A 25,091-nucleotide genomic window follows, 5' to 3' on the forward strand; every position below is an offset into this window, starting at 1 on the left:
AGAGGAATGGAAGGAAGGAAGGAAGGAAGGAAGGAAGGAAGGAAGGAAGGAAGGAACGGAGGAAGAAGGGAAGGAAGGAAGGGAGGGAGGGAGGAAGAAGGGAAGGAAGGAAGGAAGGGAAGGGAAGGGAAGGGAAGGGAAGGGAAGGGAAGGGAAGGGAAGAATGGAAGGAGCTGCCACCAAATGATCCACCAAGGATGATTTTCTTTTAGGGGGTATGATACCAGGGAGAAAATCAGAAGAACACACACACTCAGCTCAGAGCCCAACTTGGCTTCTCTCCTAGCTACTTTGCACACACTATTGAATATCTCTACAAAATAGGGGATAATGATAGTCACTTACCTTACAGGGATTTTGTGAATAATAAACTTTCAGCCCAAGAACTGGGATAAGGTAGGTTCTCCTGGTAACTTGGTAACTATTACTATCACTATTATTTTCATCATTTTCATTTCCAAGTAAAACGGCTTCCAAGCTCTAGTGCAGAAACTGTAAATGCCCTAGAAAATGAATTTTCAGATTCCCAGCTTCCGCTGAATTTTCTGACAGCCTCTACCGATAGTCTTTTTTTTTTTTTATCTGAAATGAGTAAGTTCTTCTTCCATTAACTTAAAGTGTCACTAGAACCCAGCTCTCTGGGGAAGTCGACTTTTACTGAAGGTTTGAGGGCATAGGGGATGGCTTAAAACAAGACCTCACAGAACAGGAAAAAACTTAAACATTAGACTTCACTTTGAATTTTAGGAGTCAGGATTTCTCACGGGGTCTGAATTCTCCTTGGGTTTAGGCCTCTGGCTTCCCTGGGACGCCGCCTCCCTCCCACCTATTCCCTCTCCTTTTTGGCCAGTGTGCCCCAATCTCCATCACCATCTAATGACAGTCAGTGGCTCCCTAACGTTCACCCCAAAGACTCCCACACTGCATATCCCCAAATTCACTGAGCTGACCCTCTAAACAATGCTTCTACCTGCTCTGGCTCTCCACCGTTGGCAAGGTGGAGGAAGAACTAAGAACAGTAGAGAATTGTGCAGGGGAGGAGCTCATGCGGGACTTGCCCCACAGCTGCTCCTCTGTCCCTGGACCATCGCATCAAGCACCGAGCCCCGGGGTCAGCATGTGAAACACACTTAATATCTATTAGCTCCCTTTCCTTGACTAACCCTTTTCCTGTCCAAGTCACCAGACCCCAGAGTCATTTGCATTGAAACCCTGAGTGTATGTAAAGAGGAAGCTGGCCCCCTAATGCCGAGGGACAAGGTCAATGAGGGCAGCTGGCCCAGTGCCGAAGCAGAGGGCAGGCAACAGGACAGGACTCTTAAAGAACACTTTTCAAGCAGCCAGCAAAGTGGGAGTAGAATGGGCGGGTTTGCTGCGCTGCAGGGAGGAAATGAGCCTTGGAACCAGCCACACCTCTGCTGAGCAGGGCATCCTCTCCCCAGGGTGGTATGACAGCGCCACTTCCCCGAGCACGTGTGACCCCACAACCACCCAGCAGGGCAATGATCACAGATGAGAGCAAATTCATATTCCTCCCCACCGCTCCCCCCACCCCAACGTTGCTGACTCAATTCGATCCCCCTCCCCCACTTTTAGGTCTTCCTGTTTATGTTGTCCCTTTGTCTCATTATTTATTTTTAGCCCTGATTTCGGAAGCTTTTATTCTGCCGGGCATTGGCAGCGTCTCAACGGCATCGGCCTGGGCTCTGAAAAGATCATTGTGCGGGGCCTGGCCTCGGGCCCCGGGCGGACAGAGCGCTAGTGTGAGACACCTTGAGCTGCCCCTCTGTGCGTGCGCGGCCAGCCCAAGGCCTGGTGGCCTTCTCCATGGACTGGCCAGCACGGCCACAGTGAGTATGAGAGATAGAGGTGACCTCAGATTTCAGCCGGTCCAGCTCTCAGATGGAGAAACTGAGACCCAGAGAAATTAAGGATCCTCTCCCTCCCCCCAAATCCCACATTAAAGTTGCAGAGCTGGACCTCAAATCCTGGGCTCTTAAATTCCAGTTCAGTGCTCTTTCCTATACGCTAGAAAGTAATTTCTGGAATAAAGTCATCAATTCCTAAATTTCAACATGGGTGTCCACCAGAGTGGCTGTTCCATATTTATTATTTAATTTTTTTTTTCTTTTTGGACTCTGAATGCACTTACATTCATGAAAAAAACCCCAAAAGTCTAGAAGGACAGTGGGAGCTCCTCTCATTGTACCCGCACTCCAATTTGTCATTGTTTTTCTTTAAGAAACAAAAACATTTTTGCTATGAGTCAGGAGCAGGGAGCTGGTGCGGCTCGCCTCCACGGACTGGCTGCAGGAGCGATGGAGAAAGGAAAAGCTTCAGTTCCCAGGACAATGGTCTCTTTCACTGGGAATATACCGAACCAGAATTACAAGTGTGCAAGAATAAACAAGGCTGGAGTCAATCTAAAGTTGTTTTACACTCTGTTTTATTAAAGTCAATGCATTTCCGCTCCTATGTGCAGCGCCTAAGTTTGCCTAATTGTAGACACCCAGGGTGAATGCTAATGCAGGCAGAGGACAGTTGGAGATCTGAAACCAAGGCCCTTTTCTGACCTCTACAGGCCATTTGGAGGGAAAAAAAAAAAAAAAAAAAAGGAAGCTGCTTCTGGAAAATTACAGAGCAGGAGGCATCACAGACCAGGAGCTGAGGGAGATTTTTCCTGGATGCTTCTTTGCTGCTCTGATTGTGCTGGACACAGGCGTGCCCTACTTTTCTGCAGCAACGCTATTCATGTTTAATAGGTTACTGAGGCAACGGGTAGGAGGTCATTCTCAGGAGACCTTTGGAATGGGAATTAAGATCTCAGTCATTCAACACATATTTAACGAAGGCCCTCTTGTCTTGGACACAGTGCTAGGCCCTCAGCATATAGCAGTGAACACCATCATCTCTCTTCTCCAAAAACTGCAAAGTCTGATGTGGGGCAGTGGCGGGGGGGGGGGGGGGGGGGGCGGAGAGATAGACAAACCTTTAGGTAATACCACGCAGCCAAAGCTATGACGCGGTTTCTGCATCAGAGTCAGATAAGGGAAGGCTACGGGGAGGAGGATACATATAGGCTATGATAAATAGAATAAGGCACAGAGGTGGAAGCAGAGAGAGCAAAAGAGTAAAGTGCTTTCCAGAAACTGAAACTGTTGTTTTATGACTTTGGTAGGGGCTTGTGTTAAGACAGGATACCAGAAAGTTAGCCAGTGGCTGGATCCCTAAGGGCTCAGGTACTGGCTTCCATTTGCCTTTTATCCTTGGGACCGTGGGAGGCCACCAAAAGATTGTAAGCAGCAGAAATGGAAACAAATGCTCATTCCAAATATCATCGGGCTGCACAGAGAAGGGCTGTAAAGGAGGCAAAATCACAGGTGAGGTGAGCAGTGGGGGAAACCCACTTCCTAGTGAATCAGGAAGAAAGATCAGGGGACGGGTGGGTTCAAACCAAAGCTAAGAGCCAGGCTTGGCCAAGACTTGTGGATTCATGTGTTTTGTGAAGGTTTGAGTGCCTGCCTTTGTCAGACGTTGGGCTGTGCGTTGGACACACAAAAAAAGCAAGAAAACACAGACTCCTTGTCAAGGTGAACAAGTTTAGGAACTTGGAGGAAATCATGAGGAAGTGACTTTGAACCTATGCGTTTGAGGTGGAGTGGGGGGCATTAAGCAGGGATGTCCAGGACAAGTTATTTGTATTTGAATCCAGGATTGAAAACAACAACGATCCCGCCCTTCCTGGAGACAGGGAATTACTCTGTGGCTTCTGGAAAGCCCTCAGGGGTGTTTGAAGAGCCGCTTTTCCCTTGGAGTGCAGACCCAGGGGTCAGACCGCCTGTGTCGGAACCATGGTCCTACTACTTACTGGCTGCATAAGCACAGGCAAGTGCTTGCCTTCTTATGCTGAGAAACCTCACCTGTCGAAGAAGGAAAACAAGAGGGCTTACCTCACAGGGTTAGCGCGTGAAGCGTAACACGACTACACATGCAGTGGTCATAGACTATTGTACATGGAAGGTATTCATGTTCAGCACATGTTAACGGTAGCATGGAGTGGGAAATCAGAACTTTTTGGGAGCAGAAATCAGCCCCATCACCTAGTGAAAGTGCCTTTAAGTACAACTGAACCTCACTTTGAAACTGGCAATTGGGGTGCCTGGGTGGCTCGGTCAGTTCAGCGTCTGGCTCTTAGTTATGATTTCAGTTTATGGGATTGAGCCGTTTATTGGGCTCTGTGCTGACACCACGGAGCCTGCTTCGGATTCTCTCTCTCCCTCTTTCTGCCCCTCCCCCACTCACACGCCCACGCCTCCTCTCTCTCAAAAATAAATAAATATTTAAAAAAAAGAAAGTGGCAATAATGATGCCCATCTATTACACAGAATGGTAGTGAGAGCTTAAAAGAGTATGAGCCGAGTAGGAAGACAGGTTTTCCTCCCCTAATACCTTTTAAAATAACTTCCTCTTCAGACTGAGGCATGGGTGGGGATCGGTTGATACAATTCTGTCAAAGAACATCCATTCATTCAACTTCCATACTCTGGCCAGCAGGGCGGTCAGTCTGTTTGCTCCCTCACTCTGTCCCACAGCTAGTATACAGAACTGACCTTGACACCACTTCTTGTCCTGACCCCCAGAGAATGAAGCCACACTCAGATACCTCAAATGAATTGTTCCCAACAACTGTACTTCATTATTATTAGTAACATTTTGGGAGGGGGAGTGGGGGTTGGTAGTAATACGTGTCTGCTGCTAAGAAATCATTTTAACCCCATTCACCCTAGAAAAGATCGTCAGAAACTCCTAATCAGAATAACCAGCTGTTCCAGGCTCCCATACATTGCTCTATTCTGTCTTGTCATGAGACCCAGATGTGGTTTATTTGGTAATTCTTCCACAAGTATGCAGTCTCTTCCAAAGAGAACTGAATCCATTTTTCTTCGTGGCCGAAGCAGGCTCAAAATATATACATCCTAGAAGACCAGTTTATGCCATACGCTGATGAGAGGGCCTCACCTTCTCCCCAAAAGTTTTCCATCTCAATTTGTGTGTGGCAGTATGGGGCAAAGGCACTATCTAGTGGTGCCCTGCTTTTGTAATCATGAGTCTGATAATGAATTTTCCCTCACTCACTCTGTTTATAGGCTTTACCCTGCACCTACATTGTGTGTGTGTGTGTGTGTGTGTGTGTGTGTGTGTGTGTGTGTGTGTTGTATGGTAGGGAACTCAAGCTCAAGTCCATCTCCATTGTGTTGAAATGCGTGCAGTAGATGATTTTAAGTCATATGCAATTGTATTCTCTTTTTATTAGGCACTGAAAGACCATAATACAATCCATTTTTACCCAAAAATGTCTTTTTACCGCTTTCTTTTTTCTAAACAACACTCTTTATCAAGAATCAGTTGGGCACTCATGAAGCCAAAGTGCTGCATGAACAAAAGAGGACATCTGTTGAGAAGACCGCAGCAGGCTCCAGACCTAATGAATTATTTTTGCCCCCAAAAAAAAAAAAAGCTCTCATGGTGAGTACCCAGGCTACTGTGTCTGTGTCTTTCCAAGACTGGAGCCTTTAGGGGGCTGGAGCAGGGTGGACCAGCAGGGCTAAGGGAATCTATCACTCTAATGCCAGTGCAAATGTTCAGACCCACCATGCAGGCCACTGTCCTGAGTCCCTAACAAGGATGACTTATGGCAGGCATTTCACGGACGCTCCTTCTCTTGGCAGAGAGCAGAGGCTCCCCTTGGAACATGAAACCGACTCTACAGCTTGGCTGTCCAGACTGGGAAATAAAAGCTGTGCATGAGAACTCCTCCTCTTAGGGATGTAATGCGACCTTACTTGTGTTGGCATCCCTCAAGGTGAGCTTGTAACTCAAGAATCAGGTTATTTTCAAATGTTCCCTGTGGCTCTGAATCCTTTTTTTCAGGGGGCCTGGAAGCAACTGGAGCCAATGGATGGAGTTTTTGGATTCTCACTGAAAAGATTGCAAGAAGTGGCCAGGCAGCCAAGTTGGCACGAGGCACAGGGAGCCATGTGCCAGCTCCCACTGAAGCGAGCCTGTGGTCCAAAGCACCTGGATGAATACTGCAGCCACTGGCGACTCTTAGAGATTCTGCTCCTATATCTTCTCTGCTCTATCTAAACATTTGCATAATACAGGCCAGGGCAAGGCCACTCTGTTCCTTCTTAAGCTTGCCCCCCATGGGAAACAGTCTTCCGTGGCAACTGTCAGTTTGGGAGGCTGAGATGTGCACATGGTAGGCACCCTTTTAGTGAAATCACTTACCTTTCCTGTAACACAAACTCTGATTTGAGATGGAAGATGAAGGGATTTAAGGGAAATATATGGGATTTCACTGAGACCTTGGTGTTCAGGTTTGAGGCGGGGGGAAGACACATTTGACTGCCTTCGATGTGTCAAGAAGTATGCTAGATGCAGGGAGAGATAGCAAGAAAATATCAGGGGCGTGTGTCTTAGACGAATCCACCCATCAGCCACTGGGGGGGGGCTATAAAAAATACACAAATAAAATTGTAACTAGAAAGTATGCTTTAGAAGGTATGCCTAAACAGTGCAACAGGGACACAGAAGAGAGATGATATAACTTGGCTTGGGTGATTAGGAAAGGCTTTACAGAAGAAAGGTGATATTTGAACTGGGCCTTGCAACCCCCACATGATATAATGGGAGATGCTCATCAGAGACAGAAGAAAAATGTGATCATGTTTGAAAATTCAGAGGGTTTTTATGGAGCTATGTGGCTCAAGAAGTGGTGTGTGTGTGTGTGTGTGTGTGTGTGTGTGTGTGTGTGTTCACACACACTGTATATGTGTGATGGGATAAAATAAAGTTGTGTCCTATGGCAAACTAAAGAGTTTGGATAATAGCAGAACCTGAGTCTGTAAAGAAGATTGGGGCCAGGTTGTGCAGGGATCTTTTTCCTGTAGGAACTATGAAGCTAAGAAGTTTTCTATCACAGGAAAGTGTCAAGAGCAGCCAGTAGATTCCACCCTTAGGGGATCATGGAAGTATGATCCTTATGGGATCGCAAGAAGCATTGTGCTTCTCTACCCTCAATAGGACTATCCTAAAGACATAACAAACAAGCTACCCCCCTTTGCCCCCATCAGAGAAAGTGCACAGGGCTCCCCCAGGAAACTGAAGCATCCCCACCCACACCCCTGCCAGACAGAGCACTGGATAACGACGGATACACGACACCTGTGCCATGACCTGGCCCCAACATCACTTCTCTAGACTCTCATCCCACCCCTGCACACTTTGAACCACATCTGCTTCCCATTGGAGCCTCCCACTCCCAGGAATTATTGAGTGATCTTGTTTGGCTCTGAGTTTGGTAGAAGAGGGTATTCAGAACAGTTCACCATAGTGGTTTGGCCAGCAAGAGACATGTCTGGCCAGGCTGGAAGAGCCACTCCTATGACTATCTGGAGTTGACTTCCCAGTGAGTCCTCTCTTCCCCCCAGACTGAACACTGGTGAGGTGTGACACAGAATGGCCTTCAGTCCCAGTGGCAAGAGAGGGAAGTAAGCTCTCTCTCCAGGTCCTCTGTTCCCTACAAACAAACTCCTTCCCAGCTGACTTGCACCTGGGCTTACTTGTTCAAGACTTCCACATAGTCCCTATCTCACTGGATATAACTCTCCTTCTACTGATGCACCTCTGGCTTCTAGGAGTCCTTTCCAAATGGACATGTCATGGGCCCCCAGTATTCATGGCCCTAAACTGCACTCATTATCTCTCACCTCACTGCAAACCTGCTGATCTTCAAATATGGAAATGTTACACCTAGGGTACTCATGCTATTAAACTACCAGCACAGCAGGGTGTCCAATCCATCAGTCATAAGCAAGTACTTATGCAGTGGTGCTGATGCATGCCTGCGGACATCACTCCTGGGCATGCTTCTGAGGAACATTCCTTGTCTCTGCCAGCACGTTCAGAATAAAATTCAACTTTTCCATCAAGGCACGTCAAATGTTGCTTGATCATCTCGATGCCAATCTTAATTTCATCTCTTGTCACTCCCTTCCCTTACCCGCATGCAAACACATCTTTTAAGCCGGTCACGCTCATCATTTTATTTCAAGCTGTAACCCCAACACAGGGCTTTTGCACAATCTCTTTCTACTTCTTAGCATGCTTCTTCTCCTTTTTACCTGAAAACCCTTGTACATCCTTCAAGAATCACTTCAATTATCACATCTTGGTAACGTTTCCCACCACTGCTGCTCCATTAGATTTGGTGATTCCAACATTGTCTACCAACACAAGCTTCACAAAGGCATGTGCCACTGTATTAAAGTGTGTATTGCTCATCTTTCCCACTGAACTGCAAACAACTTGCAAGCAGAGTGGGTCCTTTTCTCTCCATCCTTAGAGCTTAGTAAAGTACAGGACACATAATAGGTGTTCAATATATGTTTGTTACATAGATGAACCACATGTTCCATGTCCCTGGCTTTCCCCGAACATGCTACATAGAAATTTACAATGTCCTGATCACTTTTTTCTCAGAAACCTATCAGGTAATGAGAAGCTCATCCCATAAACTAATTTGAGCTGGGGAACAAAGTGGTGATGATGAGTTAGTATTATTTCTGTCCTTCCCGACAGTTACATTTTCAGCAAAACTATCTTCTTGACTCCTCAAAACAAGGAAAGAACGGAAACTTTATGTTATCTTCTATTTAAGAGTGGAAAAGTTTACGAGAGAAGTTCAGGACTGCTGTTATCTGGGATTTGAATTCAATGTCTTTGTTATTTCCCTTAAACCTCTTATATATGTTATAGACATCTGAGTGTCATAGTGCAAAGAATGGATATAGGATTTCTGAACTATAGCAAAGAAATTTGGAAGGGAGTTGGAAAAAGAAGAGACTCTAAATAATAATAGTAGTGGTAATACTACTACTACTACTACTACTAATAATAATAATAACATCAGCTCCTTAAATCATAGCACACATGACTTTCTCCTATGCCTTGGGGCTACATTATGGCAAAGTTTTACTGTGTGGTTTTCTGCTGGTCTAGAGGGTTGCTATGAGTTTTTTCTGAGATGATTGTTTCCCAAATCTCTTGGTGGTGATTGGTTTATCAAGGAAAGTATTTGGCAGTATTTGATCTCCAGTTTGTATTATTTCCTTTTCCCTAGGCCCACCTCAAATAAAGACTATATTTTCCAACCTCTCTTGCAGCTACCTGCAGTCATAGGACCTCTTTCTAGATGGTGGGATTAAGGAGAAGCATATCGCATGGCTTTTGAAATACAGAGACTGTGTTCTTTTTCTATCTTTCTTATTGCCGGCTGACATGTAGATACAAAGGCTGACGCTTTAGCAGCCATCTTAGATTAAGGTTAAAACCAACCAACACACAGCAGACCTGGAAGCCCATACAAGTTGAGTGCTGGACACCATGTACTTATGATACCAGCTCTGGCCTACCTCTATATGGAAACCATACAAAAGAGAAATAGACTTCTGTTTCACAAAAGCTACTGCAATTTTGGATTTTCCATCTCTCAGAGCCAAACCTAACCATAACTAAATATATATATGGCATCTAGACAAATGTAAGTTTGATCTACCCTATTTTCTCCATCTTATCTGTCATTCAGTACCTGTCTTCCATGCCCCTTCTCATCCTTTCTGCATGGGCCCTGTATATGTCGTCGTCTAAATCTCTAATCTATTTGCCTCTGCATGCTGAAGGCTCTTGCTCCATTTCACTTATTCTATGACATTCCAACCTCCTACACTCTGCTCCCATGTAACCTCCTTCCCAATCCCCTCCAGGAAGAGGGAGTACTTTCCAACCATGTGGCTTTAGGTAATGTTTTGTATAACTGTGAAAGTACTCATACAGAATGTTCTACTTGTACTATGGAGGAAAAGAAGCCAACATTGTTGAGTGTCTACCATGTGCCAATCTTTTATATTATTATATATTATCTTGTTTCATCTTTATGATAGCTTTATGATAAAGATATGATATAAACATGTTCATCTCAATTGTATGTATAAGAAAACTGAGGTTTGGGGAAATTTAATTAGTTGCCTTAGTTCTCATAACAAGTGACTGCCAGATTCAAGATATGAGCCACATCTGTCTGAGCCTGAAGTGAATGATTTTTCCAGTATGGCTTGCTGCCTCCCAGCATTATGGTTAGTGGCCTGAATTCATAGGATTTTCAAGTTTGTAGAAACCATTGGCCATGTCTTATTCAGTATTGTGCCTTCTCCCTTAGAACCTAGGACGGGTCCTGGTTTATACTGGATCTGTAAAATATATACTGTTAAAACAGACCAAGCATGATGCTTGCAAATTTTTGGTTGTGCAGCCTTTCATGTTCAATAACTCAGAAACTAAATATGCTGCTAGGACTCTCAGAAGTCTCAGTAGGGCTCACAATTTGTGCTGAGGAGCTCAGATGCTATAGTAGGAAGACAACAATAGGAGGTAATACTCATATTTAGAACAACTTAAACAACCACATAGAAATCTGGCTGAGAAGCCAAAAAGTAGCCTCAACTCCTCCTTCCAGTCTGCTCCGACTTCAAGCATAGGAATGGAGAGGAGCGCAAAATAGTGTTGAGAGGATCCATGGTAATCCTGAAAGCAGCTCATTCTAGCATAATGGCAGCATGCAAAGGCTCCAAAGGCCACCTAACTATGTCTGTAAAATGGTATAATTATGACGTAGCCAGTCTCTATGCATAGTGACACTAGAACAAAATCTGGAAATAGGTTGCTGAGCTCACGTGGGCTGGTTTTTTGCATCAACACTGTAGTTTCTGATGGTGAAGAAACTACTTAGCCGCTAGTCCAATGGTTAGGGACTTGGAACTCACTACAACCCTGGGGCTATGGGATGGCTTTTCTTCCCTGTCCTGACCCCTCCTCCTCTTCCCCTCCCTCATCCTTGTTGAAAGCACACTCCTGGATCTGCCGGTCCAGCTCAGAGAAGCTTCCTTCCTGGTCTGAGCTGTTGTCTGTACTGTAATCAATCTCCTCCATGCAGGGGGGCTCATCATCCAGTTCTGAAGTGACGCTGCTCCTGCTGCTGCTGCATCTGCCATGGGTTCCCAGGAAATGGGAGAAGAAAGGAAGGAGAGGAAGGGAAGGAAGGAAAAAGGGATGAAGAATACAGAAGGGAAGGGAAGGAGAGAGGGAGGTGGGGAGAAAGGAGAGGGAAATGAAAAGAAAAGTTACAAGGAGCGTTTACAAGTGATTGGAAAGGAAGAATGAAAGTTATCCTCTAGGAGCTGTAATCTCAACACTCCCTGCTCTTCTAAATATGCTTCAGGCACAGTTTTCTGTGTCCTCCACCATTATTTTGAGATGTGGGGAGGAAATCACATAAAATCTTTGGGTTTCCTTCCTCCTTTGCAAGAAGAATCTGCATTTCTAAGTCCAATCAGAAGATTTCCAGTCAGAAGAGGTGGACAACCTCACATATTTAAGATCTCTGAAGTCTTTTGGGCTCAAAGTGAAACATCTGAGAAGGGTGTCACTGAGTATCAGAGAATGTCATGTCAACTATGCCCAGGGAAGAGTGGAATTGGAATTCAGGTAGCGGAGACCAGAAGCTTTAATGTTTCTCACTGTAACTCACAGCACTCTGAGTCCGTGCATTAGTTCTCCTTCATTATGATGGATGGTTTATTGGAGTTAGACAATTAATCCAGGTTGAAATTAATAAAGGAGGGAGTTAAGTAAGTAGGCAGACAGCATTCCTTTTCTACGGTGCTTGTGCTTCCCATCATCTGCCTTCTCTCCCTTTTATGTTAGTTTATTCACAAATGGAAGATCAGCAGGGGTTGACCAGTAAGAGGTAGCAGGAATGGACAACAAACCTTGACCACATATTGTGAGCAGGGGATATTTCCTCCCAAGGAACGGTGTATCTACCTCATTTGCATGAGGTACCTTCTTTCCTGAACACTTTCTAATCACTCCCTACTTAGGACTTAACCAATTAGGATTAACAGCGTGCTGGGTTTCTACTCTGTGATTTATAGAAGGCAAGCACTTCATAAATCAGGCAGAGCCGTTCATCCACCTGGCTTGCCATAAACAATGAAAATGGGTAATCAGCAGCACAGTTACATGTTAGCTTGGGAAATGAATCAGAGTCCAGTTTCTTAATTGTCTACTGACTGATGGGAGCAGCTTCCATGCTCTCCAGGCCCTCAGTCTCCTAAACCGAAGGTCTGGTGGGACATTGCCCGAATGGAGAGAAAAGGGAAGAAATATGAACCGTGTTTCCACAGCACCACAGCATTAAATTGTTATCATATTTTACAGGCAGAGTTGTGGGTGATAAAGCAGCTGAGTAAAGGAAGGTAAGAGCTGCCCAACTGTAACATGAGCTCAAGTCAGCAAGAACTGATTGCCTTGACTCAACTGTCACCCTACCGGGGACTGAGATGACATTCTGTACAATGTCAAGAGGCTGAGCTTAAATCCTGGCTATGAGACCTTGGAAAACCCCTCAGTCTCACAGAATGTCAATAATAACACCTCAGGAGGTGTTGTGAATACTGAATCAGAAAGCACACAGATGCTGTCTAGCAGAGTGCCTTGCAAAGTAAAGGCAATCAACAAATGTTAATTCCACCGCGCTACCCTGGACACGAAAGAAGACCGAGACATGGTGTTGCAGGAGGGCGGACATTGCGATTTGTTGGTTCACACCTGGGTTATAACTACAGCAAAACCATTCAGACTGGCATGGCTAGTAACTTCTCTGAGGCATCATTTTTATCGTGCTACTTCCAAATGCAGGAACTTGCAATGACTCTTTCTTGCTTATTAATGGCAATATGGTATTGATGGATGGGATGTTCTCTCCAGGGTCCTGTTGGCAGGAGTCCACGAGTGAACTACAGGGTCAGTCTTCCCCTAACGAGGGCCTGTCTTGCCTCCACTGTGGGGTCTGCTCTGGTCACTGATGGACCTGGACCTTTCCTACCACAGCCAAGTTGTCAGGCTGTCCTGGTTGTGATCCTCCAAACACACCAGACTAAGTGTTTTTCCAAGACTTTGTTCAGGTAGCCAAATTCTCATATCTAAAATGGATTTCCAACTCCTCAGCATCCAACAAAATGTGATATATCATTTCTAAAAGCTCATCTTCATTTCCACCAAATGACTGCTTTGATGGCTTCATCTCTTTGAGATTTTCTTCTTTTAAATACTAATCTTCACATTCTTAAATTCTTTTTATCCTTAATAATGTTTCCAGGCCTGTGGTGAATCAGGCCCACATCGTTTGCTCATTCTATATTATTCTATAGAATGTCTACAGTGTGCTGAGACCCACAATAAACAGTTGCCACATTGAACATATAGCAAGTATGTATGTAGAAAAATCTATGTTTTGGACCATCTTTGGGGGAATTACTTTTTATTTGAGTTCTTTTTCAAAGATTTTCTATACTAATTACACCATAACTATCATGTTAGTGATTTTACTGATTTCAAACAAACGTGGTTTCTTTTGTCACTGAGATATATAACATAAAATAAGCGTATAATATATTGTTAAATTACATTTTATACATATATATTATACATATATATATATTTAATTTACATATGCAAAGACCTAAAAAACTTCATGTCTCTCACTCATTTTCCAAATAAAGTGTAAGTATTGTAATAAATTAGAAAATCAAATTACATATTGAGGGATTTCTTCTTCTGTACAGACAGAGAAGACTTCTCTTTTTTCCTCCTCATAAATTATCCTGGATATTTTAAAACAAACATAAGAAGAGTCTGAAATGTGGATGAAATATGGAGGGAAGGAAGTTGACGAGATGAGGTCTCAGGACTAATGGACAATACAGTGGTGATCTCCCTGTCTTTTGTCTTTGCCCCTTACATCCCTGACTTGGAGCTAGACAAGCTGACAATGTGGAAATACTAACAGGTGTGGAGAAAAAGAGCCACAAGAGCTAGTTCTCTCTAGCCAGATGGTAAGGGAAGAGGCAGTCTAGCAAGAAAGACCAGTTTAAACCATAATAGCCTGACTCGAGCCAAACACCACCGAAAAACCAGTGGGCCCACACCCATCCCACCAAGAGAAGCAGGGAACCTAGACGTCTACTCCCACTAGACTGTAACAAGGTGCCCACAATCCCTTCCTTTCTCCCAAGCTGAGGCATCAGAGTGGGTAGAATAGGGAGCCAGAGCTTTCATTCCTAGTGCCCAGTAGTGAGGTCCCTTACCCATCAATACCACTGGAGGCCATGGGGGAGCCTGGACTTCCATGCACAACTGTTAGTAACAAGACTAACCCCACCAATGCCAGTGGAGGGCAGCAGAAGGGCCCTCTTGCCCCTGTGACCCAGAGTGATATTAGCGAAGGCCTAGAGGGGACCTGAAACTCTCCCCACTGCCCAGCAGTAACAAGGGGCCCTCTCACGCAAGGTATCAATGTGGCTAAATGGGGTACCTAGACTTTCACCTCCACTTGGCTGTACAAAGTCCCTTCTTCTTCTATCTGGGTTGTGCCAGAGGAGACCAGTTTAAACAGAAGATTCAAATAAAATCTTAGTCTTATAGCATAATATTCAAAATGTCAAGATTTCAATATAAAATTATTCATCACACCAAGAATCAGGACAACCAATAGATACAAACACCAACATGACAGAGAATCATCCAGTGAGGATTTTAAAGCAGACATCACACAAGTGCTCCACTGAGAATGATGGATATACATGAAAATAAATATAATGCCTCAGTAAAGAAATAGAAAATTGCAGATAAATATAATATAATAATTATAATATAATAATTATTATATTATAATATATAATATATATTATAATAATATATATAATATATAATATATATAATATACTAATATATATTATATATAATATTAATATTATAATATAATAATATATATAATATATAATAATAATATATAATATAATAATATTATATATAATATATAATATTATTATATAATAATAATATATATTATATATAATATAATATATATTATATCATATATTATAATATATATAATATTATAGTATATTATATTTATTATATATACACACACATATATATGTATATATGATATATAATATAAACAAAATATAAAAAAATCAAATTAAATTTTAGAAGTGAGAAGTGTACAATAACAGAAATGTAAAATATGGCAAAGAAATAGAAAGTCTTGCAAAGAAATATAAGGCACAAAGGAGAATCAGATGGAAAGTTGAAAATTGAAAAATAAAAATAAATAAATGAACAAAAAATTCAGCAGATGGACTTAACAGCAGAATCGAAGAGACAGGGGAAGGATTTGGTGGACTTGAAAATAAAACAATAGAAATTACTCAATCTGTACATTAGTGAAAATAGACTAAACCAACGAGCAGGACACTAAGACCCTGTGCACTATAACAAAAGATCTAACATTCATTCCATCAGAGTCTCAAAAAGAAGAAAATCTGAAAATATATTCAAAGTAATGGTTGAAAATTTCTTAAATTTGGCAAAAGACATAAGCTGACAAGTACAAGAAGCTGAGCAAAGCCCAGACAGATAAACTCAAAAATATCCACACCGAGACAAATTACCACCAACCTTCTGAAAAACAAAGGCACATCAAAAATCTCAGAGGCAGTGAGAGAGAAACATAGGGAAATGACACTAAAGAAAAAAAATATTTGAATGGCAGCAGAGTTCTCTTCAGAAATCATAGACACTAGAAGAAAATGGCACACTCATTCTTCAAGGTGGAAAGAAAAGAACTATCAGCCTAGAATGCTGAAATCAGAAAAAAAAAAATTCCAACAATGAAGGGAAAATTAAAGGCATTCTTACAGGAAGTAAAGTTTTGAGAATCTGTTGATGACAGACCCACCCTGTAAGAATGGCTAAAGGGAATACTCTAAACAGAAATAAAATAATAAAAGAAGAAATTTTAGAACATGAGGAATAAGGAAAGGACATCAAAAGAGGAAAAATATGGATAAATACAAAAGGTTTCTCTTTTCCTCTTTGTTTGACAACATAGCATTGTCAACTTGTGTGACATGTTCTCCTTGTATTATATAAATATTGAAGATCATTATATGACAAATGGGGGGCAAAGAAGGTACAGGGAGGTAAGTTTTGTACAGTTTGCTTGAACTGGTAACAATGTGACACCAGTTGATCATAACAAGTTGTGTGTATATAATGTAGTATTTTCAGAACGAAAAATGTTATACATAGAAGCACACTCAAGCACCTATAGATAAATTAAAATGGAATTCTAAAAAATATCCATTCACAGAAGACAGGAGAAAGAAAACAGAGATAAAAAAAAAGAGAGAAAGTACAAATAGAGAAACAATAAATGGAAATCTTAGCCCTAACATACCAATAACATTAAATGTAAATGTTGAAATACACCAATTAAGTGAGATTGTCAGAGTGGATTAAAAATGTGATGAAACCATATGCTGTCTATAATAAATCACTTAAAGTATAATGGCATAGGTACACTGCAAGTGAAAGAATGGAAAAGATATTCCATACAAACATTAATAAAAAAAAGTAGGAGTGGCTCTATTAATATCAGATAAGGTGTTGTCAGAGTAAAGGAAATAACCATGGGCAGAGGGGTATATGATGATAAAAATGTCCATAAAAATGTGTATACACCAAACAAAGTTGCATAAATATGTGAAGCAAAAACTGATAGAACTGAAAGGAGAATTAAACAAATCTATAATTATAGCTCAAGACTCCAAAATTCCTTTCTCAATGGTTGACTAAACAGCTAGACAGAAAATCAGCAACAACACTATCAACCAACAAGCTATTAACTGACATTAATAAAATACTTCACCTCTAAACAGCAGAACACATATTCCTTTCCAATGCACATGGAATATATACCCATATGGAACATATCCTCAACTCTACATAAAGCTCAATAAATTTAAAAGGAGAAAAATTGTACAGAGTGTATTAACTGACCACAATGGAACTAAGCCAGAAATTGAAAACAGAAAGACAAAAGGAAAGTTCCCAAACACTTGGAAAGTAAGTAAAAACACCACTAAATAATGCAGAAGGTCAAATAGGATATTTCAAGGGAAAGAAAAAAAAATGCATTGAATTGAATGAAATTGCAAATATAACCTATCAAAATCTGTGAGACATAGAGCCATGGTGAGAGGGAAATTTACAGCAGTAAATGCTTACCTTAGAAAAGTCTAAAATAAAAAATCTACTACTATCTCAGGAAGTAGAAACTATAAGTGCAAAATAAACCCAAAGCAGGTAGAAAACAAGGACAGAAATAATAAAGAAATAGAAACCAATGTAATTGAAACAGAAAAACAATAGGGAAAATCAATGAGAAAAAGAGCTGACTGTTTGGAAAAAAAATCTATAAAATTGACTAACCTCTAGCAAGCCTAACAAAGAAAAGAACAAGGAAGCACTAAATACCAATATCAAAAATGAAAGAGGACTATCACTTCAGACTCTGCAGCCATCAAAAGGATAAGGGAATACCACAAAAAACTCTATGCACATAAATTTGACAATGTAGATTATATGGACCAATTCCTCAAAAAATAAAAACTACAACAATTCACCTACTATGAAATAGTTCACTTGAATAGCTCCATAACTATTAAGAAAATTGAATTTATAATTTAAAACTCTCAAAAAAGAAATCTCTAAGCCTAGGCCCAGATATTTTCACTGGAGAATTTTACAACATGATTAAAAAAGAATTAGCACCAATTCTACACAATCTTTTCCGGAAAATAAGAGGAGAGAGAACACTTCCTATTCATTTTATGAGTCAAGTATTACCCTGATACTAAAATTAGATAAAGACACTGAAAAGAAAGAAAGAAAACTACAGACAAATATCCATTATGAATATAAATCCTTAACAAACTATTAGCAAATTGAGTTCAGCATTCTATAAAAAAAGAATGACACACCCTGACCCAGTAGAGTTAATTCCAGGGATTCAAGACGGGTTCAATATTAAAAAAATCAATCAGTGGAAGCCATACATTAATAGACGAATGAAGAAAATCACACGATCATATAAATTTATGCAGAAAAATCATCTGACAAAATTAAACACCCGTTTAGGGAGAACTCCAAGAATAGATAGTCATAAAGGAGGACTTCCTGGCCTTGATAAAGAACTCATATGAAAACCTACATCTATTATACTTAACAGCGAAAAACTGAATGCTCTTTCCTATGATTAGGAACAAGTCAAGATGTCTAATGTCATCACTGCCTTTCAACAGAGTGGTAGAATCTTTAGTCAGCTCAGTGAGGCAGAGAGAGAATATAAAGGTGTACAGGTAGGAAAGCGAGAAATGTAACTATCTCCCATTTGGGGAATGTACAAAAACAAAAACTATCAAAGAAGCAAAAAATAACCTCTGGAACTATAAGTGAGGTCATGAGGTCATAGGTAACAAGATCAACATACAAAAATCAACTATAGTAGTAACAATGAACATTTAAAAATCACCAGACTTTTATAACCACTAAACAAAACTGAAACATCTAGGCATTAATAGAACAAAACACATCCCAGACTTGTATGCTAAGAAATGCAAAAAGCTGATGACAGAAATCCAAGAAGATTTAATAAATGGAGGAATGGACATGGTTTAGAAGACTCAACATTGCAAAGATGGCAATTTTCCCTGAAATGACACACAAACATAATGCAGTCTTATCAAAATTCCAAAAATACTTCTGTGGATATAGAAAATGTAATGCAAAAATCCGTGTGGAAAGGCCAAGGAAATAGCTAAAACGATTTTGAAAACAAAAATAAAGTAGGAAGGAGGAATCACTCCATTCAATTTCAGGACATATTGTATAGCTATAGTTAATCAAGACTCTATGCTTCTGGCAGAGTGATAGACACACAGATCAACAAAATAGGACCGAGGATTCAGAAATCTATCCATACAGGTAGATTTAATAATCTACCAACTAATTTTAATAATCTATCCAATTTATTTTTGACCAAAGTATAAAACTTATATTTGACCAAAGCACAAAAGCAACTCAACCACTAGGAGGGTTTATAATTTTGCATTTTATAAAAAGCCAAGAGATTTTGCAAAAGAAAGACATCAGAAAACACGCAAGACCTCAAGAAACCTAAAGCTATGTGTTTTCCTTACAGATGTGCAGGTTGGGCTAGGGGAGGACTTTATGTGAGAAAGTCTAAGCAACTCAAAGATGAAACAGAATAAAGATCTCAGAAATGAGAAAGACATGGTCAGAAAAATGTTGATGAGCAGAGAGCTACGTTAAATATATAAGGCTGATCTGGAAGTGATGTTTATAAAACAGAATATAAATGTTATAAATCTTGTCAATGTAAAAACGATGTTACAACTAATACAAATAAAAATGATGTATGAATTGGAAAAGAAATCCAAATCAGAATCATTGATCATTTACAGGGTGACTCGATAGGGCATATATGAAATTCAAAAATAAAAACAAGAAATAGAGGCTTAAATTTAAGAATGTAATGTTAACAAAGTAATAATTGGAAAACTCAATTGCTGAAAGGGGGAACAACTTGATGAATAAAGAATACAGATAACATGAAAGATTTGGGCCCCCCAAATTGTACTTTGAGTATAAACAGAATGATTCTGGTTGCTGAAACCCTAAGGACCTCATGAGAAACAAACATAAAATGACCATGTAGATATTCTTTCAAAAGCCTAAGTACATGGAGCTCCCATTGGAGGAGGTGAAGGATATAGCCTGCCCAAGGTGCATGCCAATACAAAATTACAGATCACATAAGGAAATAATTAATTCACTTTAAGCAAGAATCAGCAGCAATAAAAAAGCAGCATAAGCAGATATCCACAAACCTGAAATAATATGACAATCTGGGAAGAGGCTACAGAATAAGGATATTTAAAATGATAAGCAGGCTGGGACACCTGGGTGGCTCAGCCTGTTGGGTGACTGCTTCGGCCTAGGTCATGATATCTCTGGTCCCGAGTTCTAGCTCCACGGCGGGCTCTGTGCTGACACTTCGAAGCCTGGAGCCTGTTTCAGATTCTGTGTCTCCCTCTTTCTCTGCTCCTCCCCCCCTCACACTCTGTCTCTCTCTCTGTCTCTCTCTCTCAAAAATAAATAAACATTAAAAAAATAAAATAAGATAAAATAATTAGCAGGAACAGCTGGGTGGCTCAGCTGTCGTGTCTGACTTTGGCTCAGGTCATGATCTCACCGATCCTGAGTTGGAGCCCCACATTGGGCTCTGTGCTGACAGCTCAGAGCCTTGAGCCTGCTTCGGATTCTGTGTCTCCCTCTCTCTCTGCCCCTCCTCTGCTTGTACTCTGTCTCTCTCTCAAAAATAAGTCAACATTAATTTTTTTAAATGATTAAGGGATTAGAATAAGTTCCAGAAGCATAATGAAAGAAAATTATTCTTTTGGAAAAAAAAAAAAAAGGCAAATGTGGAAATTGAACAGATTACCTCTAGAAGAAAAAGTATACACTAAACAGCTCGATGGAACAGTTCAACAACACAAAAGACACAGTTAAACAGAGAATTCATAAACAAGAAGATAGATGTATACAGGGGGGTTTAGGTTAAATCGGTAAGGGGCAATCTTCAAAAACATAATAGTTGGAAGATGGTAGCTCCCAAATTGAAGAAATACTCTGGAAAGCAGGAAAATTAAGAAACAAAACGAAATCCAAAATTATGCACATCAGGATGAATACCAATAAAGAAAGAGCACATAAGAGAAATCGGGAAAGAAAAGACATATTGCCCTTAAATGAATGACATTTAAAGCAACAGATTTCCCATTAAAACACAAATAAAGCAGGGAACTAGGTAAAGAGAACTCTGTGATATCCTGGCAGCTTTCCTATAAACCTAAATCTACTCCAAACTACAAAATTTAATTTTAAAAAGTTTAAAAAGTGATGGCAATGTTACACCTAGCCAGAAAAAACCCAAACAACACCAAACAATGAATTGATGTCTTCAGAATGCTGAGGGAAAACAAACCCCAAGCTGCAATTACAGGCTAAAACATAAAAAAAAAAACCTTTATTTTTTGTAAATGAGGGCAAAATAAATACATTTTCCCACACATGGATCATGACTGAAGGAACGACTAATGTGTATATTTCTGTAAGGAGGAAACTAAATTCATAAGGAAGAAATAAGATCTTGAGAAATGAGTTTGTAAAAAAACAGTTGCTAAACATGGGATCATACGAAAAATATGCTCTACAGTCTGACCTTGGTTACATTTCAACAGTAAGAATAGAGTGACTTAAAATAGTGACCAACAGAGTGTGAGTAGAAGTGACGTTTGACACTTTCCACCCGGGCCTTGGAGTTCCCTGAACGAGTGAGAGATCCTCCATGGATTCTACATTTTCTTATTATATTATATTATATTATATTATATTATATTATATTATATATTATAATATTATTTATATAAAAATATGCCATAAATGATTATTTTAGTGAGAAAAATGATATTAAAATGTTTTAATCTAAAAAGATAAAAGAAAATTTGGGAGAAAAAAATAGGGAAAGATATAAAAAAAAGGAAAGAAAGTAAAGAGAGAAAGAGGGAGGGAAGGAAGGAAGGGGGGAAGGAGGAAGGAAGGAGGGAGGGAAGGAAGGGGGAGGGAGGGAGGCAGAAGGAAGGGAAGGAAGGGGGAGGGAAGGAAGGAAGGAGAGAGGGGGGAAGGAGGGAGGGAAGGAAGAGGGGGGGAGGGAGGGAGGGAGGGAGGGAGGGAGGGCAGGAGGGAGGAAAGGGGATAGATAGAGAAGATAAATTGCTAGTGGCAGGTGTCCCTGCAAGGGGTCAGTCAGGGTTGCTATATATATCCTTCCACTGCTCAGTCCATTATCTTATTTCCTTTGGATAAAATTGCTCACGCCTCGTAAAATGCTAGTAAAGTCATCCTTGACGTCTCAGCCTATCTATCTCATCTTGAAGGCAAAGCTGGCATCCCATCTCTTCTTTGAAATCTTGGCCAAGAACAGTGACCACTCTCCTTTCTTTCTCTTGTACAAGCACCTAGTGGGACCACTCTCTCTGACGTGTGGCTGACATTACTGTCTAATATTCCTGTCAGTGTTAATAAACGATTCTACGTGTGTTGACCTTTGGCTAATTGCCAGACTGCTAGTTGCACTGTCCTCATGCCCAAGGCAGTGGCACACTGGCCCCCTCTCATTAGCTGTTTGCTCCTTCCAGGCAACTCTTTACCCCCCTAAAAAGCCTCACCCAAATGTTAGCCCAGCACACCAGAATAGTAAATAGAGCCCTGGCATCCAGGGAGAACCTTCTAAGGGCAGGCAGCATTCTACATGGCAGGGAGCAGGCTTGAGTTTCCAAAATGAAGCTGCCAACATCATCAAGAGTTGCTCTCTCTGCAGCTTACAGATTCAACTACCTTAGCTCCTTCTCTCCTTCTCTCATTTTCCCAAACTGATGAATTCAGCAAGAAAGAATCACAATATCCAACTTACATTAAATATAAATAAAAGGAACTGGGGCGCCTGGGTGGCACAGTCAGTTGAGGGTCCGACTTCGGCTCAGATCATGATCTTGTGGTTTGTGAGTTTGAGCCCTGTGTGGAGTTCTGTGCTGACAGCTCAGAGCCTGGAGCCTGCTTTGGATTCCGTGTCTCCCTGTCTCGCTCTCCCCTCCCCTGCTCGTGCTCTGTGCTCTGCCTCACTTTCTCAACAATAAATAAAACATTAAAAAGTATATTTAAAAACTAAAAGGAATTAACTTTATGCAGAAATCAAACTGTTTCCATTAGTAGGGTGCTCCTTTTTTTTTTTAAGTTTATTTTGAGAGAGAGAGAGAGAGAGCACAAGCAGGGGAGGGGGGGAGAGAGAAGGAGACAGAGAGAGAATCCCAACTGGACTCCACACCCTCAGCTCAGTCTGACACGGGGCTCAAACCCACAAACAGTGAGATCATGACCTGAGCTGAAGTCAGATGCTTAACCACCTGAGCCCCCCAGGTGCCCCAGGAGGCTGCTCCTTCATACCCAGATGTGGGAAATGTATGGAGAAAACACCTGAAAAGTGATTTTATTTCTTCCTTTTCACCAGGATGCTTTTGATAGCCTGGAGACACACATTCAAAAGTCACTTTGGATGGTGTTGGAGAATCCTGTGGTACAGTAGGGAAAATGTAAATCAGACATAAGACATAAACCCGGAGTCAAAGAATCACAGCTTTGAATCCTGGCTTCAAAGATCAAGTGAGAAACAGGGATCTACCTTCTCTGCACTCCACTGTCTTCACCTACAGAGTGGATCTTACCTGCTTTCTCCGTGCAATGACATGAGGGGGAAGCAGATTTCCTAGCACAAAACCTCGCCGGAATTTTCATTCCCCTTTCCTTTCCACAGCGTTTGCAGACAAGGCATGAAAATATTTTTATCCTGGGAGGTTCATCATCTTCCTCCTCAAATATAAACCCAATAAATGCCGCTTGCAAATAGTTTCTAAGCAAAGCCATTAACAAGTCTCCATCCCTTGCAATTCATCCAAGCCAGCCTGTACAGCAATTTGCAAATTTATGATGTGATAGATAGAATTTCTTTGTTTTGATTTTTCATTTGCATATTTATTGAGATATGACGATCTTAATTAGTTCTGCCTTTTTTGTTTTGTTTGTTTTCTTGGTTGGGAAGAGACAGCTTTCCATAGTGCAAAATAATTCTGCATGCTAACAGGGTGACCAAAACCCAGCCTGTGGCATTCCTCTATGTTGATGCTGCTTAAAATGCAGCTTTGTGGATTCTCTTTTCACTTGTTTCCTCTTTAAATGCTGAGGTAATGCTAAAGACTTGGGTGAATGCCAGACCTCAAGAGGCAGCCACCTACTGAGAAGCAAGAGAACACTTTTAAGATTCCAAACACTTACAGTCATCCTCCATGTTCTCCCCAGACTACCTATCACCCATCACCCATCACCCTCCCGAAAAAGCTGAGCCCTACCAAATGACTCTTCAAAATGCAGCCCTGTAGCATCCTGGCTTTTTCAAGGAGAAAATGCAATGGAATTCTCTGGGAGGATGCATCCCAGAGGAGTATTCCGACACTCTGCTCACACTGGGCTTTTTGTCCTTGACCCTCTATTTAGTTTCTTCAGGAGCAGAGCTGTGTGAATTCTGTACCCCGTCGGAGAGACACGGGCAGCCTAGCTGATAACACGTAAACACGTAAAGACAGACGGATTATGCCCGGTATGAATATCTCACCATCCATCATCACCCAGAACAATTAGCATGATTCCCTAGAGTTTCCCATTTGCCAAGTTCTTCACAGCATCACGAAATCTGTCACCGATTCAACACTTATACGAGGAAGGATATAATTTATTATTTCCCTGGGATTTGGGCTCTTTTTTTTTTTTTGGATTTGTTTATTAAAATAAACCCAGTAATGGAGAATTTCCTGTATACAGAGTAAAGCACTAGGCACCATTGGTAAAGGGAAAAAATATTAGCACTGCTAATCACCTACTGTGTGCCAGATGCTTTGCATTTACTTTCATTTCACTTAAAATGCATTCAGATATGCGTATCTATGGGGCAATATTATGATTCCGATTTTACAGTCGGGAAAAGAGAGACCTTGGGCGTTTAGGAAATGTTCTCATTATCTTAAAGCTACACATGGCACAGAAGATGTCCGATAATCAGATAAGATCAAGGGTTCCTGTATCCTTCAATTTAATCAGTAGATACTGACATATACAAGCTACTTTGCCTAAGGATGAAATGGGAGGAGATATTAATACAGTCAAAATCAGTCATGGGCTCTGTCAAGTGGTCTAGAGTTCTAGCAAATGTCCAATGTCATTCTCACCAAAAAGTCGTGTTGATAAATGTCCTACTTCTTACTGGTCAAATGAATCTGTGATGATGTCGGCTATGTGGTCCAAATTCTTCACAAAAATAGAAATGCCGAATAAAACAGGATGAGAGTGGGTGAGGAAAGAATGAAAACCAAAGT

The 25,091-nt window shown here is 41.1% G+C and overlaps 1 protein-coding gene across 1 annotated transcript in view; it reads right to left on the reverse strand.

Annotated features, from left to right (window-relative positions):
* Nucleotides 1–5,289: 5,289 nt before the first annotated feature.
* AGBL1 (AGBL carboxypeptidase 1) overlaps nucleotides 5,290–25,091 on the reverse strand; it is a 765,585-nt gene continuing 745,783 nt past the window's right edge. Inside the window, exon 23 of the mRNA XM_043554727.1 lies at nucleotides 5,290–11,104. Coding sequence (XP_043410662.1) covers nucleotides 10,897–11,104 — 208 coding nt within the window. The 3' untranslated portion in view covers nucleotides 5,290–10,896. The remainder of the gene's footprint in view (nucleotides 11,105–25,091) is intronic.

The sequence above is a fragment of the Prionailurus bengalensis genome, chromosome B3, assembly GCF_016509475.1.
Source record: "Prionailurus bengalensis isolate Pbe53 chromosome B3, Fcat_Pben_1.1_paternal_pri, whole genome shotgun sequence".
Taxonomy (NCBI): Eukaryota; Metazoa; Chordata; class Mammalia; order Carnivora; family Felidae; genus Prionailurus; species Prionailurus bengalensis.